Source organism: Perca flavescens, chromosome 9, assembly GCF_004354835.1.
Source record: "Perca flavescens isolate YP-PL-M2 chromosome 9, PFLA_1.0, whole genome shotgun sequence".
Taxonomy (NCBI): Eukaryota; Metazoa; Chordata; class Actinopteri; order Perciformes; family Percidae; genus Perca; species Perca flavescens.
In genome coordinates this window covers 17,065,230-17,083,809 of record NC_041339.1, presented here as the reverse complement: position 1 = coordinate 17,083,809, position 18,580 = coordinate 17,065,230, and the positions used below count along the sequence as shown (strand labels likewise).

General features: G+C 40.5%; 4 protein-coding genes across 5 annotated transcripts; 1 reads left to right on the top strand and 3 right to left on the bottom strand.

Moving 5' to 3' along the window:
* Positions 1-45: 45 nt before the first annotated feature.
* malt2 (MALT paracaspase 2) lies at positions 46-10,348 on the bottom strand. 2 transcript variants are annotated; one of them, XM_028587165.1, is made up of 17 exons: positions 10,268-10,348; positions 9,559-9,731; positions 9,129-9,295; positions 7,459-7,589; positions 7,108-7,264; positions 6,828-7,015; positions 6,066-6,162; positions 5,785-5,835; positions 5,230-5,322; positions 4,907-5,110; positions 4,414-4,591; positions 4,103-4,177; positions 3,826-3,953; positions 1,872-2,021; positions 1,576-1,733; positions 1,209-1,343; positions 46-939 (listed from the first exon to the last, which is right to left on the bottom strand). In XM_028587165.1, exons 2-17 carry the CDS (start codon positions 9,693-9,695, stop codon positions 508-510), a joined length of 2,481 nt encoding a protein of 826 aa, XP_028442966.1. In that variant the 5' UTR covers positions 9,696-9,731; positions 10,268-10,348; the 3' UTR covers positions 46-507. The 2 variants fall into 2 exon arrangements, with proteins under 2 accessions (XP_028442966.1, XP_028442965.1); XM_028587164.1 differs by having other exon boundaries at positions 10,148-10,339.
* A 210-nt stretch (positions 10,349-10,558) lies between these two features.
* Positions 10,559-12,681, bottom strand: mrpl54 (mitochondrial ribosomal protein L54). The gene is made up of 3 exons (XM_028587415.1): positions 12,403-12,681; positions 11,868-12,024; positions 10,559-11,408 (listed from the first exon to the last, which is right to left on the bottom strand). Exons 1-3 carry the CDS (start codon positions 12,527-12,529, stop codon positions 11,276-11,278), a joined length of 417 nt encoding a protein of 138 aa, XP_028443216.1. The 5' UTR covers positions 12,530-12,681; the 3' UTR covers positions 10,559-11,275.
* A 41-nt stretch (positions 12,682-12,722) lies between these two features.
* Positions 12,723-15,710, top strand: fam32a (family with sequence similarity 32 member A). The gene is made up of 4 exons (XM_028587416.1): positions 12,723-12,870; positions 13,327-13,468; positions 15,275-15,328; positions 15,491-15,710. Exons 1-4 carry the CDS (start codon positions 12,797-12,799, stop codon positions 15,557-15,559), a joined length of 339 nt encoding a protein of 112 aa, XP_028443217.1. The 5' UTR covers positions 12,723-12,796; the 3' UTR covers positions 15,560-15,710.
* Positions 15,711-15,822: 112 nt separating this feature from the next.
* Positions 15,823-17,962, bottom strand: fh (fumarate hydratase). Its single transcript, XM_028587414.1, has one exon. It carries the CDS (start codon positions 17,886-17,888, stop codon positions 16,389-16,391), a length of 1,500 nt encoding a protein of 499 aa, XP_028443215.1. The 5' UTR covers positions 17,889-17,962; the 3' UTR covers positions 15,823-16,388.
* Between the last annotated feature and the right edge of the window lie 618 nt (positions 17,963-18,580).

Sequence of the window (18,580 nt, the reverse complement as noted above, 5' to 3'; positions counted from 1 at the left end):
TATTGTTGTACATCCATGGAGAAAGACTCAAGAAATCACACATTCAGTAATACAACTCTTTAAACACCCATTATTAAAACAGGAAACACAAGAAACATGCAAATATGGCGATGGCAACGAACCATTTCTGACGTGTACAAATTATGGATGTATTATTAAGCGTAACGTTACAAATGCGTATGAGATACAAAGTTACAAAAAGCTGAATGAAAAACAACAGTTTAATCACAATCACATATCTTACTTGATCTGCAGTGTGTTTACTTTTTCATTGCATTATAATGCATCAAATTCTTATAACAAAAATCTTTATAAAACATTAAAAAAACTTAATGCATAGTTAAGACTATGATAACAGTTACACTGACCACATTCGATGACTTAAGTTCAGGGGCAGCTGTACAGAAACAGAAAATCCCCAGGCTTTCCTTCCCATCCTTTCACTTTTCTTAAATAATGTGCACTGATTTATCCTGTGTCATAGTCAAATCATACGATTCATACTGCTTAGTAAGAATGAAAATTGTACATGTCACTAAATGTGTAGTTTGTGTCATTTACTTGGCTGTGGGGCAAGCTTTTGCTGGCAACGAGAAGTTGAGGGGCCTCAAATAATTCAGGACTGTCCGTCTCCTCTGGAATATTGGCACTTCTGGATGAAGTTGGAGAGTCAGTGGTGAAGGATTCTCTGCCAGTTTGTGCACGATATGTCCATGAACTTGAGGCTGAACCAACAGAGGCAAAGGAGGAGCCCTCAGGAACTTTGAAAGCGTCGAGGCTGAGGGACGAGGACGCAGAGCAGGCACGAGGCGCTCGTGGCTCATGCAGGTTGAGTTTGGAGACCAGTGGTTTACCAACTGTCATTGGTTTCCTTTCCTGCACTTCGTCATCCATGTTGGAATAGGTGTAATGAAGGCAGATGGTGAATGTGAGCTCCCTCTATGAAAACAGTAAGGAGCAAAATGTTTTTTTTTTAACTTAAGATAGAAATATAGCTTAAATTGGTCAATAGATCAATGTAACACATTTTAATTCTACTGTTAATTGTAGACTTAATTACATCTTTTTCAATTTAAAATGGTGGTGTGTCTTATTCTTGACTGTGAAATAGTACTAATTTGGCACCAGAGGGCACATTAACATTTACCAGGTTTCTACTAGGACAGAAATAGAAGAAGTAATTATGAAAACAATAGCAAGTGTCTGACCCTGAGTCTCTGCAGACATCGAATGCGTGTGTAGAGACTAGGGACCTCCGGTGAAGGAAGATTTTCGTTGATTAATAAACTGCCGGCTTCAAGCAGAGTCTCCTGGTTACTACGCTTCAGATCAATGTCCACATCCTGCCAAAGTAACATACAGTAGATTACAGTCAGCACAGTGCTTAAATTAAAGTTTTTTTTGTGTGCTTCAAGTATCCATAACCACACAATAATTCCCACTTAAAATATAGTGTATTGTGAAAAATTGAAGGATTCAAGATCACAAGCATGATAACTCATCACAGGCCAGAACAAAATGTCTTTATGTGTATTTAAAATCTCAAATCTTAATGTGTAATATCAGCTAACAAACCTCAGGGAAATCAATAAGCTGAGCACAGCAGGAAACTATTTCTTTGGGCTTCTCAAGTATGCGAGTGTAGATGACCATGACGTTGGAGAACTCTGCAGCAAACCCAAGCTGAACCTTCACTCCACAGTCAAACTGCAGGCAAAGGCTCTTTGGTAGGACTATGAAGAAAGACATTTGAATGTAGGTATACTTTACTTTAAGACAAAAAATGTTGATTAAATGGCAACCTTAAATAAAGTAATCTACAGACATGACAATAACTATGACAATATGACATGAAAATATTAAATAAGTACCGTGAGCGACAGTCCACTGCAGGTTTCGAGCTGAATGGGATGCAGAGCACTCAGAGGTTTGTATCTGGTCGGTGAGGGAACGCCGCTCAGAAAGATTACTGCGTAGCTCCAGAGCCTGCCTCCCTCGTGTGATCTCACATCGACCCATGTCTGGTAAGAGAAAATATATTACAATATACAGTATGCATTAATTAGTGCTGTTAAAGGAACACGCCGACTTATTGGGACGTTAGCTTATTCACCGTTTCCCCCAGAGTTAGATAAGTCCATACATACCCTTCTCACCTCCGTACGTGTTGTAACTCTGTCTGACGCACCCACCGCTAGCCTAGCTTAGCACAGATCCTGGAGGTAACCGGCTCCATCTAGCCTACTGCTCCCAATAAGTGACAAAATAACGCCAACATTTTCCTTGTTGTGATTTGTATAGTCACAGGGTGTACAAATAACAAGGTCACATGAGACACAGCCATCTTTTAACCGTATACATACTGGGAACTATATTCTCAGAAGGCGAAGCACTGCTACTTCTGCTACTTGGGCGGAGTGATTTGCTCGCAGCACCTGAGAAGCCCCGTGGTGAAGAGCAGCAGAGAGTTCGCCTGGAGTTCGCTCAGAGTTGGAGTAATAATCACTCCGCCCAAGTAGCAGAAGTAGCAGTGCTTTGCCTTCTGAAAATACAGTTCCCAGTATGTATACGGTTAGAAGATGGCTGTGTCTCATGTGACCTTGTTATTTGTACACCCTGTGACTATACAAATCACGACATGTAAATAGGAAAATGTTGGCGTTATTTTGTCACTCATTGGGAGCAGTAGGCTAGATGGAGCCGGTTACCTCCAGGATCTGTGCTAAGCTAGGCTAGCAGTGGGTGCGTCAAGACAGAGTTAAGACACGTACGGAGATGAGAAGGGTATGTATGGACTTATCTAACTCTGGGGGATACGGTGAATAAGCTAAAGTCCCAATAAGTTGGCGTGTTCCTTTAAAAGGGTTTGAACCCAAAGAGTGTTGTAACAACAGGTGTGTTCCATCATGTGTCAATGCTGTAACATGAGTGGTATGTGGCCAGAGCTGCAACATGCTCAACATGTTTAACCCACAGAGAGCAGCACAGCAGCATTTGTTTGTCGTATGTATTACGCTGCCAAGTATTTATCCATTATACATTTTTTCAGAGAACAGAGGTTTTAAGTACTTATACGGTTAAACACAATGTTTCCCGCACATTCTTGTGCACCAGACAAAAAATTGAACTGTATTTATTTGATGCCATTGTAGCAACCAGTCCCAATGCTTTGCAATAGGATGTTCAATAAACCTTTCATAGGAGGAAAACCACAGGTGAAACTAATAGCAGTAATGATGCTCCATCTAGATAGCTTTTGATAGCTTTTGTTTGTTTATCTTAGTTGTCCCTGTATTTCTTTTTAATGTATAATTATTACTGACTATTACTTTTTATTATGTCCCCAACATAATTTCTGCTATTGCTGCTTATTTCTGTATGTATTGCTGTTTTTAGTAAGTTAATTGTTGTGTGGTTGTGGTGTATATTTCCATGTGATGTCTTCCTGCTGCACACAAATTGCCCTTCTGGGACAAAGAATAAACTGAACTGAACTGAACTGAACTAGGTGTGTCAGTGAGCCGTGTCATTGAGCCAACACGCACAATACCAGAGCCTAATACCAGAGTGTCTAATAATCAGAATACAATCATGACACAATCAAGCAAGCACACAAGCGATATAAAGGGCTGGAAGAACATTCACATACAGGAGCTGCATGCAAGCCACTTTTAGGCCACATGATGCAGAGTAATCTGACCTAATGACTTTGGCTACATAGGATCATCTCAAACATGAAAATGTCAGGTGTAATCATACTTTCCATGCAACATAAATAGCTTATTGCACGGGCAGAGATCTCATACTTCTCGGTGCTCAACATACCTTCAGCCACTCGGTCTAGCATGACTGTGACCTTCTCATCTACACAAACTCGCCGTTTGAGGAAGTTTATGAAGATGCCATTTGACACGTCTTCCCTCTTCACTTCATATGCTTCAGCGTCTACGCATCTAAACACAACAAGCGACACATAAAGGGACACCTTTAATCCTTATGGCAGGGAGATTAATTCAGACATGTATGTTTATGCTATCGCCTGCAAAACTGGATAAGGTGAATTAAGACATAGTTCGAAAGTGAAGAGAATCAGCAAACTTACGTGGCATATCCAAACACTATATTTGCTGTCACCTTGAGCAGTCCTGGTTGAACAATGATGTCATCATTTAGGTTTCTAAAAAAAAAAAAAAATCATTAGAAGCATAAATATGTGCAGCAAATGATCAAACTTCAATGTGACAAAAATAAAAAGCTGGTACATCAACTCTTTTTTAATTTTTTATTAGCACCTTCAGACATACAAAACAAACAATCTCCACAATATGTGACAGATAACGCAGATGGCGCACAGAACAAAGAAACACAAATTGAACAAGAACTATCAATGCTCATTTAAAAACTCATTCATACCTTTTGCGGCACATGTCCAGCAGCAATACGTTAAGTCCAGTCTCTTTCTCCTGCATCCTGGTAAGTATATTCTGTACACACAAACAGTGCTCTGATGTGTAGGAGGCCGGCGCATCGATTGGAACCATGAAACTGTTGCCGTAATTCTCATAACCATGACCAGCAAAGTATAGCAAGCCTGTGGATGGAAGGACGAAGAAGTGTTATCAAAAATGAAGTGTGTCACTAGCTTAAGTTGGCACGGATGCTTGGTCAGATTTTTAGTCTTCCTAGCTTATTGCTTGTAAAAAAAAAAAAAAGTGTGTTATAAATACGTTTTTAGTTAGTTAATACTATATTTTGTTTTGTTAAAAAAAAAGAAGCTTTATGTAGAAAACAGTGGTACGTCCATTTCATTCATTATCATATAGAGCTGGTGTTACAGTCTTTAAAGTTTGTACAACACACAACTTTGAACAAAGCAAATATATTGTCCAGATAGCAAGAGACCAACCATAGACTCCCTTGTCAAGCAGCAAGAGGAACTCTGTAACAGCGCTGTGCATCTCCTGCCAGTTGAGGTCGAGCAGGGAAACCACCTTGAAGTCCATTTGTCTGAGCTGGTTAGTCAACTCGTGGACGTCAGCGATGGGAGCGCACAGCTGAGTGTGGTAGAGGTAGTTCATGTTGCCAATCAGGAGCGCAACTTTGTCTGTGGCTGTAGAGGGGAAGACAAGACATCGTGACATAACTGTAAACCTACAAAATCATAATTTCCCAGTATATATTTTGATCCACAGATATTGTATTGTGTCTAACTGTTTGCACAAAACTCACCATAGAAATTCCTGGCTGATGGGGGCGGATTGACCATCTGTTGTAGAGGATGTATTCCTGGTCTGCAAGTTGACCTGTGAACTTCCTGTGAGTCTGTCAACACCAATATGAAAAGATAGAAATAAAATTAAAAAATCTTATGCTGTTTAATGTCTCATTTTTATTTCTACATTGCTTGGTAACCACACATGCTGTACTTATTGTTTCTTTTGATCAGATGAACCGAGTACACAACTGATCAAACAGTAACAGTTTGAAGAATTTACACACACACACACACACACACACACACACACACACACACACACACACACACACACACACACACACACACACACACACACACACACACACACACACACACACACACACACAATTTACCAATGCCAGCAAGTGGATTAGCTGCTTTGACACCCACAATGTAAGTCTTTCACTGATGTACAGTAGATACAATAGTGTGATGTAATGATGCGGAACTAAATTCTAGTCTAGTTCCTGTATTCTCTCCTAAACATTCTCTCAGTATAGAATCTATGAATATATACATAACAATACCTGAACCACGATCAACTTCTACCCAGGAGGCATCAGTGATGGAATTGGGGCCTGCATAAAAGTGCAAAACAGGAAGTTATTCACTGCACAGTACTGCACCTTTGCTCTAGTGTGCCATTGAGCTTATAAATGTCAGATTTGATGCTGGTCTATCTATGTTTACAAATTCCTCAAAAGTAATACTATTCATACAATTATCATAACTGTTTTAAACGTTTACAACCTCTTTAATCTTTCTCATTTATAATTTGACATTCTGAATATATGCGCCCGGGTCTCACCAATGGTGACTGTTGCTGTGTCACTCCACGCCTCGTGATACAAATTGAACATTTTGCATCTGTACTGTCCTCTGTGCGCTGTGGTCACACATGGGATCTACAGGGAATACAGGAGATCAACTAAACACGGCATACTGATACAGAGACTAAAAATGACAATTAGTTAACTGTGTTTTGATGACAAAGTCTCGACACCTGCATTAGTTTGGCCTAACGCATTTCCCTTCATGTACTGTATGGCATACTTACATATAGGGCTGGGCAATATAGAGAAAATCAAATATAAAAAATATCACGATATTCTTGACCAAATACCTAGATGTCGATATTGCGACAATATTGTATTGTTGACTATAATTGGTGCTTTAACAAAATGTTACTTACACAATGACATTTTTTATAAATAATCTCCAGAAATGATTGAATGACTTAGTGGATAAAGGTAAATAATAGAACAGCTAGAACACTCTAGTAAGTTCAGAAAATGACACCACTTTACTGTAATGAAGCCTTTAAAACCAGGAAAAGACAAAACTTACCATATTACGATATGCAAAATCTAAGACGATATCTAGTCTCATATCGCAATATCGATATAACATTATTTTTTGTTTATAATATCCCTTTCATGATGATAGCACCAGGGGTTTATATTTCTTGCCTTGGTTGTAAATCGTTATCTCCTTTAATCCAAATTTTTTTGAACTCATTGTTATACACAGTAGGTAAGCAGTTCACAACAGACTCTGTGAATACACTTACCTTCAGTGAACGCATCTTGTGTTTTGCCATGGGCACCGTGTTGTGGTACCACTCGTACTGCGCAGGAGGGTTGGCCTCTGCACTGCACTCCAGGAAAAGAGTGTCGCCCTCAGACACGGCTTGGGACCGAGGCTGAAGGATGATATGCAGCCCACTCGCTGACCCTGGAAACAAACTGCTGCTGCAACCTAAGATGATAAGATTTACCAGGACATTATATCACATGCCATGAGATGAAATAGAACAAGAGAAACAAGGAGACGAGAAGGAGGAGAGGTACCTGAACTAGGACCTGCAGACTGGACGAAGCGAACGTGAGCCCACTGGGAGAAGATAAAGTTTCCGCCATGGTGGACCCTACAGATATAGGGACCCTGGTGGACTGGGGCTAAAGGACACAGGACCAGCTCTGGTGTACTCCCTGTCTCATCCAAAATCTAAAACGAGAAAATAATCTGCCAATAACCAATTTATAAAACAAGGAAATTATCAATTTATAACTGACATTTACCATCACCAAGCCAAAAAGTAACACACATCCAGTCCAAAAAGTCCACACATCTCCAGGTTTGACCTTAAACCATACCATTATTTTATTTTTTTTCACATAATCATACAAGGTTTGACTGACCTCCTCTTTGCCTCTGAACCACTGGTAGCTGAGTCCAGGGGGACCGAAGGCTCTGCAGGTCAACACCACCCTGCCCCCCACTGTGGCCCGCTGGGTCTGTGGCTGCACAGTGATCTGAATCAGCTCTGACACTACCACACGTACACACACGTGGGCGCACACACACACACACACACACACACAAATCATATACGCACAGACAAGCAGAAACAGAGCGTAGGTATTTTCATTTCGATGTGGAGCATCAGAGGCACAGGCACTAACTTGTGAAAGTTGTATCAAATTTACAGTAGGCGCTCCAAGGTTAGAGCCTTGCTATTATGCATGCTGGCTCCATGGTATGGCTTACTGGGGCGTTTAAAGTAAAGTGAGCCATCACTAATGTTTTCATTACACCTGTTATTTTACTGCTATAAGTAAAAATATAACTCTAATCAGAACATGGTGAATAAGGGTTCTGCAGTAATGGATGGTAAAAGAGAAAAATTGTGTTTTTTGAACATTAAAGCATGTGAACATTTACTAGTAGACCATTTTGTGGTTCTCTAAAGTAGCCATCCACAGATACACCCCTAAAGTATAAATATGAACCTGGAAATGTGCATAATCTGTGACCACTGAACACTTTCTCACACACACACACACACACACACACACACACACACACGCCATACTTAATGTGGGATTACGTGTTAAAGAAAATGTTTGGCATTACAGCCAAATTTAAAGCAACAACTCACGTTCTACAGACAAATACCAATATCTTTACCATTTAGGTAAGCAGATTGAATGGCTTAGATCAGGGGTGTCAAACTCATTTTCACTAAGGGCCACACTGGAAAAAGAGAATCACACCAAGGGCCAGACATGTAGAGTTTATTGACGTGCTTTTGTTACTGCATGTCACTTTTTTAAAACATTTTGGTAGTTTTTTTTCCTCATTTTTGTTCTGACTTTTTTCATTTTTCTTTTTTGTGTGGCTTTCTCAGACATTTGTCACCATTTTGTAAATTTGTTGCTTTTTCCGACATTTTTGTATGCTTTTTGTCACATTTTTGTTGACATGAAGCCCTAAAAAAGTCATCAAAAGAGTTCCTTAGCCATAACAGAATTTAACAAATCAAGCAAAACAATGATACCTGTTGTTTTTAAAGCAACACTACCGGTATGTAACTTTTCCCACTTCAGGCCCCCTACAGGTTGTCTCATTGGAACTACAGCTTGCGCTAAAAGTTACATAGTGTTGCTTTAACAACAACCTGTTTCACAGCCTGAATATGAAAACTCTCTGCTTCTGGGGGAATTTCTGAGTCTTAGAGTCAGCAAATCTGCCATATTCTGCTTCGAATGTCAGGTAATTGCTGTTTAAAAAAAACTTTCCTGTGTTTTTGGTTTGGCGCAAGACTAGGAGGGCCAAAATTTATTGTGAACCCAAATTGATATACGGGCCGGATCTAAATCTGCAACGGGCCGGGTTTGGCCCGTGGGCCCTGAGTTTGACACATGTGGAAGGCTTGGATCAAGGGTTAGAAGTCTGAGCAAAGTATAACGTTAAACCCTGCTGGGAAACAAACCCAAGCTTATTTCAGGTCCCTAGATTTTTATAGTTAAAGAAGTATTTCCTGAAAAATATGTCACATTTTTGGCACCCCCAGTCAGTTCTTCTATACCCGTGGTGGTGAGGTACTGCGCAGCTTCCTGGTGGCCTATCTTCCTCAGGCAGTGGAGCAAGAAGTCCAGGGAGCAGGAACGATCAGCAAGACGAGCCAGGAGAGTGCGTCCTGGGCTGCCTGCAGCGCTCAGCACCTGTAGTGAGCAGCTGGTCAGCTCACTCTCACTGGAAGGAAGGAGTTCAAAGGGCAGGGTTAGTGTTGTGGTGACAGTTTATGGGGCCAAAAGCAGGGTAGAGCCCAAATAACTTGCAGCAATGTGCAGTATGAACCTGATATATAATAATAATATATAATGTTATACAACAAAGACAATCCTTGTAATACAGCATGAAGTGTTAATGTTTAAATTAGTTATTATGGTGGTGAAAAAGGTGTGGAAATAATTGCATGGCGCGCTCAATTATATGTGATGCATTCAATATCTCACCTGCAGCGGAATTTCGCCTGCTCGGACACAGCATTGGATAGCTGCCTCCATCCGCAGGTGGAGTTGTCCAACATCTTTGCCAGCCTGATCAGGACTTGTTCACTCAAAGTACCGATGCTCAATTTACACTCCTCCATCTTCGTATATGTGTCACCACTAACAAACCCAGAGATCTACCGGACAAACAGGAACATTAGAGGGAACTTTAGGTGCAACAGCCTTTCCCCAATAGCAAGTGATGAGGGCCTACATGCCCGACAACAGTGCTTTGATTGTTAAATGAATCGAATCTCCCACTTGTTCGCCCACACAATTGGTAATATTACGCCAATAAAACTAACTACAAGTTGTAAACCCAGGCTCGGGTCTATTTAATGAAAATTGGTGGCTCGGGGGGAAATCCGCCTGCAAATGAACTGTAACGCGCGGCAGATATTAATCTGATTCAGGAAATAACACAGGTAACAGCTAGAAAATGAAACGACTAACATTATTCAGACCAAAATATCGCGACGATTAATACTGCGCTGCCGCCATTAACATACTAGCGTTAGCTATAACATTCATCAAAGTCGTGAAGAAAACTTACCGACTTTACAACGTGTACAGACCGGTGACCAAATCCATTTGTACAGAAAGAGGAACGAGTGCCTTGGCATAAAAAGAGCTGCCTGGTGCATGTTTCACCCCACCAGCCTTCCAGTCTTACATGATTTAGCTAGTTCCCCAGATGATCTGCTTCTCATTTCGGTTCCTCATTTCTGTCATCCCCTCGACTGATAGGCTCGATCATTTGAAGCGTTGTCATAGCAACATCATTTTTTATTTTTTACAGAAAGATAAACCTTTTAAGTTTTTCATATTAAGAGCTTATAACTGATTTATAAAGTATTAGTTAATGATTTGGTTCAACAGTTAATCACATTAACTTTTTTTTATTAAGAGTGCTAGCAACCAGTCATATTATGACGTTGATTAAAGAAATAATAAAAAGGCAACGTTTACAGGCATATGAACGACAAGTCCTATTTATTTATAATGAGTTTGCAACAACAATAAAAAGAACGCCATTTGTGGAAATATGAGCAGGCCATTTCACTTTACATATGGATTAAAACCAAAACCAAAAACATAAAAGTGAAGAAATTCATTCATAGCAGTGCAGTATCCCTGGACCAAATACTGTATAAAACTAATTTTTACAATTTCACCACAAGGTCAACTAATCTTTGAAAGTTGAATGTCTACAATTTCACGAAAACTGAGCAAATACCATCTGCTAAAGAAGACTGTCTTACAACGGTAAAGCTCCTTAACAATACTAAATGGAACCAGTGGTGAGGTTGTTTTGCCAACTACGGTTTCCAAGGTCAAGAATGATGATGTATGAAGTTTCTGTTGAGACTGTTTTGTTTTTGGGGCCTTACTCTGGTTGTGGGTTGGACCCATTACATTGTGAGTGTTAGGTCTTATATTTTATTTCCACCTATTTTCAACATAACCATCAATGAACTTTCTTATAGCTTTCAATTATTGTCAACAGAGGGCCACTGAATATGCTGCTGGATTTCAAATAACACGCTGGAAGTGGCAAAAAGTTGGTCTAATGACATTTCATTCAGCAAGCTCAGAATATACACCACGTCAGGTAGTTCAGTCCACGGAGTCTGAAACAACCCGATGTCCATGAAGAAGCACTCTGTCAGTCCAGTTAGGCCTAAAACTTCTTCCCTTTATGTAGTCTGTTGAAACGCCAAATGTTTTCCTTCCTCAGACGCTTCCAGTATTCCCAGGTTTCTGACTCCAGCTCGTGCAGCTTTATTGGCGTTCCCAGGTTCAACTGGAATAACCTGAGTGAAAGATAAAAGGAGAGGGGAATCAGATAAGTGGAGCCTTACACTGTAAGATATCATGAATCTAGAGCACCTCGTGAATTTGTGATTTCCTGCATTTTTCAGAATACCATTCACTTACCAAAACATCAAACTTGGGCTGCATTTAGTATGTGTAGATAGGTGTAGAGAGCAATAGTAATAGTGAAACCCAACACATGAGGCCTAAAGAGTTTTGGATTTACTTACATAAATGTGAACATAAAGTAACAATCCCTATTTGAGTAAAAGATATACAGGTTTCTACTACATAAGGACACATTACTTGTTCATTCTTAACCAGCTTTTCTCGACAAATATCCTGAAAATTCAGCAAAAAGATTTGACAAAAGGCAGACAGAGTTAGTTCTAAATTATGATGAGAGAAAGCAATATAAAAAAAAGTGGCAGAAATATAAGAAATGTGCATGCACTCACCACTCTGGATATTGCTCAGAAGGCTTCAGCTGGGGGTCTTCTCCTTGCTTGAGGATGTTGACCCCTACTGCATAAGAAGTAAGTCTGACAGGGTCTTTACACACCTCTGGACCCTTGAACTCTTCTTTCACCATGCCTTTACCTTTCCCTTTGGCCGCTGCAAAAAAAACAGGAAAGAGATATTTGCAATGTTTACATCACTATAGTGACATGTTGATTGTGACTAAGGATTGAAAATAGAAAATAAGCCACTGATATTGTGTGTTAATAATAATGGTTTAATATCATGTGCAGACATGGTGATTTAGGGTTGGAAGGACGAACAAAACAAGTATCCACCATTTATTTTCCACTTTCATTCACACACAGTGGAGAAAACTAAACGTGCCAGCTCAACTCGATACAAATGTCTCATATACATACCAGAGTGATAGAGAAAGACATATCTCTATGGCTCTGATACATACCATAGCTATTTAACAACTGGCACTGAAGAACATTGCGAAAACAGATGCTACATGTCTTCTTTACTCACCGACTTTCTTAGCATATTCACATGTCTGTATTCTGTTTAATACGTTCGTCCTGCATAGCGACGTCGTAGCGTTGGTTGTGATGCATTTCGTTAACGTGACTATCCTAAATAAACTGTACCCTGACATTTTACTGTACGTTAGTTGAAAACGAAGCCCACCATGCCACAGTTTGACCAAAGAGTGACATTCATAGTCCCTTCAACTTCCGTTTTGTGCTCTGTGTTTGGCCCTTTGAAAAGTATCTACTGCTCCTCTCTGGCCGGGAAGATACACTGCAAGACGACTAGCTAAGTAGCGCAATTTCTCTTCAGTCCGACAGGTGGCAGCACCGCTGCACGTGAGCCGGGTACCATAATAACAAAGTAGAAGAAGACGATAGAGAGCTTCTCGAAAATGTCGGAGTACGCTGCGGCCCAGAAGAGTACCCTGAAATTAAAAGGTGTAGGAGCCATTTCAGCAGGAAAAAAGTAAGTCTTGTGTCATTTGGTATATTTTAATAAGAGACGGTGCGTTTTAATCGACAAAATACTTTAATAGACTGTCGCAACTGATAAAAGCGCTTGGTATTCAGGCAAGACTAATGTTAGCATGTCTGCTAATTGAAAAACAATGTTACGTTAACGTGAAACGTTACTGAGATTATGTGAATACAAAAGTCATATTTGGGCAAATTCATTGTCGAAATAGCATTGTACAGTGAAAACCACTGGTCTCATCTGTGACCTTAAAAACTGTACACAGTGACTATACGAGTGTTACAGTCATGGCTAAAAACATTAGCTAGGTAACGTTAAGTTAGCTAACGTTAGTCTCCCTGTACAAGTGTGATCATTTGTCTCTGTCCTGCCTGTTGGAAGGTAGTGGTTGACCTGACAAGCCACTCATAAACTAACTGCTCATTTATGACATATCTTTTTTTTCAGGAAGAAGAAGAAGGATAAAGAGAGTAAGCGTCGCTTGGAACAGGTCGCGACCAGTCAAAACGATGAGGAGGAAAAAACCAAAGGATATGTTGACAAAAGAACGCCTGCTCAAATAGCCTTTGACAAAATGCAAGAGAAGAGGGTAAGTTATGGTTCTGCAGTGATTGGTCAAGAATTTGAGGCGGAGACATAGCTAATAAAAGATGTTATAGGATGTAAAAGTCAAATTTGGCAGAAGATAATATCTATCGACTAAATTATCCAAAAAGCTCTGGCCACTGCTGTCTTTTTGGCCACCACTACCATAAGTCTTTACCACTATCAGCCACAATGTCTTAGTAGAATAGGGGGGCATACTTTATGACACAAGCCAGCAATAAGAAAACCCTTGTCACCGATCTTCAGATGCACACAATGGGGTTTTTTGTAAGCACAAACAACGCTAGCCTAAAATTGTATTATTAGAAAAAACTTAAATCCAAAAGACCTTTTTGGAAACTTTCCAGGCAGTTTGATAAATGAAGACTTTGCGCACTTAGCTTTACAACCAGTAATGCTGCAGATAAGGCTGGGCAATATATCGATATTATATCGATATCGTGATATGAGACTAGATATCGTCTTAGATTTTGGATATCGTAATATCGTGATATGACATAAGTGTTGTCTTTTACTGGTTTTAAAGGCTGCATTACAGTAAAGTGATGTACTTTTCTGAACTTACCAGCCTGTTCTAGCTGTTCTATTATTTGCCTTTTCCCCACTTAGACATTATGTCCACATTACTGATGATTATTTATCCTAAATCTAAGTGTGAAGATATTTTGTTAAAGCACCAATTTTCAACCCTAGAATATCGCCACAATATCGATATCAAGGTATTTGGTCAAGAATATCGTGATATCTGATTTTCTCCGTATCGCCCAGCCCTAGCTGCAGATTATTAACTTATGCGCTGTTTTGAACTTTCCCGTTCATCCAAAGGGCTGATTAAATTGGAGTTGAGATTCAATATAAATCTTTTTAAGTTTGGGTAAGGTTAATGATTTTTTCAGTCTAAGTTTATTAGTCATCACATCATACTGTATGTTGGCACCATTTATTAGCCATTTTCTACCCAAACGACAAAGTTCATTGTTAGGGTTGGGCATCGAGAACCGATTCCTACTTGGAATCGTTTCAAAAATTATCGTTTCTTTATTGGAATCTTTTGGAGGATTTGGTTTCAAATCTGATCATGGGTTCCAAATTTAACATGCGCAAGTTTTGGTTTCCGTAGCGGTCAGGCACTTGTTGTGTTGCAGCCTTGGAGCACAGTAAGCGGCGCTCTAGCGTGGCTTTATTTTACATTGAAAAAGCCCCGTCAAACTGCAACCCACCTTTTGAATCTAAATAAAACGTTCCTCTTATTTGTGAAATAAGCACGTGACCCGTTTCAACTTCACCCCTCAAAGAATCGGAATCAAGAATCGATAAGAACCGGAATCGAAAGGAAGAATCGGAATTGGAATCAGAATCGTTAATATCCAAACGTTGCCCAACCCTATTCATTGTATGAAACAGTAAATGTTGCGACATAATGTTGGGTGGAGCATACGCATGGTGAAGCACCATAACATCTACTGCTCAAGAACTTTGGATAATGTTTCTAAATATAACACATTATATGACCAGCTACAACAGGCAATTGCAGTAATTGCATAGCATTAAGGCAGTTATAGCATGTGATTTATTGCTAACAGTGTGATATTTTCAAAGACTCCAGCTGTTTTCACTCACAAATGAGTCCATGTCGAGATTGTGGTTTTAATAGTGTTGCTTTTTTGTAGTATACTGGTAGTGATGTGTTTGTGGAGGTATTTACAGTGTGCCTAAACTGACAGGGATTAATGTGTATTTTTTAAGGTTTATTTTGTATTCATTTTTATCTCTTTCTTTTTCCGTCAAGCAAATGGAGAGGATTTTGAACAAAGCATCAAAGACACACAAACTTAGAGTCGAGGTAAGTCATGTCAGATCTGGCATAGCACCATTCAGTCCAATTTGTTAATTCAGTGAAATATTCATTAGTCAGTAGAATATACATTGCAGTTGAAATGATTTTAGATTTATAAACCGAGAAAAGAAAAAAATAATCTATCTTCTATTGTTTGTTGATTTGCAGGATTTCAATCGCCACCTGGACACCCTGACCGAGCATTATGATATTCCCAAGGTCAGCTGGACCAAATAGAAGAGGAGCAAATGGTCATTTTGTTTTTATGTTACCGCAAAAGTCTTGCACATCACATTTTTGTTTGCTTGTTTTAAAGTTCCCTCAACTGGCATTCAGTCATTATGATTTAAATCCTGGTGTATACAATAAAGGACTTAGTTAACTTGTATCTATCGTGTTTCTTTGTCTTGCATTGTATACATCCTTATGATTTGACCACATAGCAGATCAGCTATACATTTAAAGTGTGTGTGTAAACAATATACATTACAAATGCCAGAAACTGGAACATACTTGCTTTTTAATTAATACATTTTAACTGGCTGCAGAAATGGCACACATACTGTAAACCAGAACATACAAGGTACAGTAGCCCATGCTTAATTATTTGGGATGGCACGGTGAACATCTGAACTACCATGAAGGTACCAACTAATAGTCAAAAAGTATTTAAGACTTTAAATACCAAAACTAACAAGTTGTTATACAAATACACACATTTTACTAAACAACTACTTTTGACAGTGGCAGTAAAACAGTGTGATGTTTGTGTGACAAACCTGGGTTGAGTAGCATCTTCAAATACGTAATTGTATCAATCAAATGGGAGGATTTACTGTTTTTACACCAACAAATGTATCACAGTGTAAATACAAACACCACCACCAGTTTGTAAAACACAATAAGAAGCAGCATCAAACAACGGCAAAGCATTCTCAAACTTTTTATTATGAGATTTCAGAGAATGTTTGGTTCATACAGTTCAACCTCTGATTTAATTGGAAATAGTCTTTTCTCACGCTGGGAAATTTATTTTCTTTGCTTTTGTAGTGTTTCTTGTTAGAGTTTACTTTGGCCCCAGCATTTCACTTGGCTTCACCCACTGGTCAAACTGCTCCTCGGTCAGGTAGCCCAGCTCCACGGCCACGGCCTTCAGCGTGGAGCCCTTCTTGTGAGCAGTCTTGGCGATGGTGGCTGCTTTGTCATAACCGATGTGTGGGTTGAGTGCGGTGACCAACATGAGAGACTCGTTCATGAGCTTGTTGATCCTCTCGGTGTTGGCCTCGATGCCCACCACGCAGTTGTTGGTGAAGGAGACCGATGCGTCGCCGAGTAGCTGAGCCGAGTTCAGCACGTTCTTGATCATCATAGGCTTGAAGACGTTGAGCTCAAAGTGTCCGTTGCTGCCTCCGATGGTGACCGCTACGTTGTTTCCCATTACCTGAGCTGCAACCATGGTCATGGCCTCGCACTGGGTGGGGTTCACCTTGCCTGGCATGATGCTGCTTCCTGGTTCATTCTCTGGTAAGATGAGCTCTCCCAGGCCTGAGCGGGGTCCTGACCCCAAGAATCGGATGTCGTTGGCAATCTTCATCATGCTGACAGCCACGGTGTTCAGAGCTCCGCTCAGCTCCACCAGAGCATCGTGGGCTGCTAGAGCTTCAAACTTGTTGGGAGCGGTCACAAACGGCAGGCCTGTGAGGGAAGCGACAGTAGAAGCTACTTTCTCAGCAAAGCCAATGCGGGTGTTGAGTCCTGTCCCTACTGCTGTGCCTCCTGCCGCCAGCTCATACACCCTGGGCATGGCAGCCTTTACTCTCTCGATGCTGTACTTGACCTGCTGGACATAACCGCTGAACTCCTGTCCGAGCGAGAGCGGAACAGCATCCTGAGTGTGTGTGCGTCCAATCTTGATGATATCTTTGAACTCTTCAGATTTGGCAGCCAGAGCGCTGTGCAGCATCTGCAGGCCGGGCAGCAGGACTTGGTGGACCTCTGTGGCTGCGGCAATATGCATGGCAGTGGGAAAGGTGTCATTGGAGCTCTGACTTTTATTGACATGGTCATTAGGGTGGACAGGATCCTTGGAGCCTAGTTTTCCTCCAAGGATCTCAATAGCTCTGTTACTGATCACCTCGTTGACGTTCATGTTGCTTTGAGTCCCAGATCCAGTCTGCCACACCACCAGAGGGAAATGATCATCCAGTTTACCAGCTGAAACCTCATCTGCAGCCTGGATGATTGCATCTGCTATCTTTGGGTCGAGGCCGTACTCCTTGTTAACCTCAGCAGCCGCTCTCTTCAGAATACCAAAGGCCTTGATCACTTGGATTGGCATTCTCTCACTTGGTCCCCCTATCTTGAAGTTCATGGTGGATCTGACAGTCTGGGCACCGTAGTACTTGTCAGCTGGGACCTTGAGCTCACCAAACGTGTCCCGCTCGATCCTGTACTCTGAAGCGGCCATTCTGGACGTGCAGATGAGGAGTTTAGAGTTGACGTTAACTCTTTGCAAAGTCAGGAGGTTGCAGTTAAACTGCTGGACGCGTCTCAAAGACCGAAACATGGCTTCTCATTAGAGGTGAATCCGGGGGGAGGTCATCGCAGCCTTCCACATTGTGATCTGTCATTGGGTGAAAAGGAAACTGATCGTGAGTCAGCCAATGGCGAGGTAAGAAAGGCGGGACATCCGCTGTGGTTGTCGTATCGAGTGGAAATGATCAGGCTGCTTCATCCGGATCAGTGAAGCGTCTCACAACATTGCAGGTTTGCACTTCCGGTATACCAGCGAAGGATAATTTACTTTGTAGAATAAAAGTCAGTAACCTTACATAACTTAAATGTCAACACCAATTTAACAATACCTGTAATGTATCCAACAGGCCAACTTTTAAATAAATATTTGACATTTCTGACACATGGAGTTTGTGATATTGGTATAGAAAAATGTAAGGTATTTATTTCTATTTCTGTATTTGTGTAAAACTACATAAAGTTGTGGCGGGGGGGCATTTCTAATGTGATGTAATTGTGTAATGTGATGTGTGTAATGACACTGAAACACATGGAAGTTGATTATATTTGATATATTCTAGTTGATATATACCCCCTGTTATACACTGTACATGGACCCAACTGGGTACAGAAACTACTTTTATTGTGATAAGTGTCCTAAAATATCTAATTTGATTTTTAACGCATGTTTTGACCGTATAGAGATTGGATTATTTGATAAAGATATGTTGCATTTTCATTTAA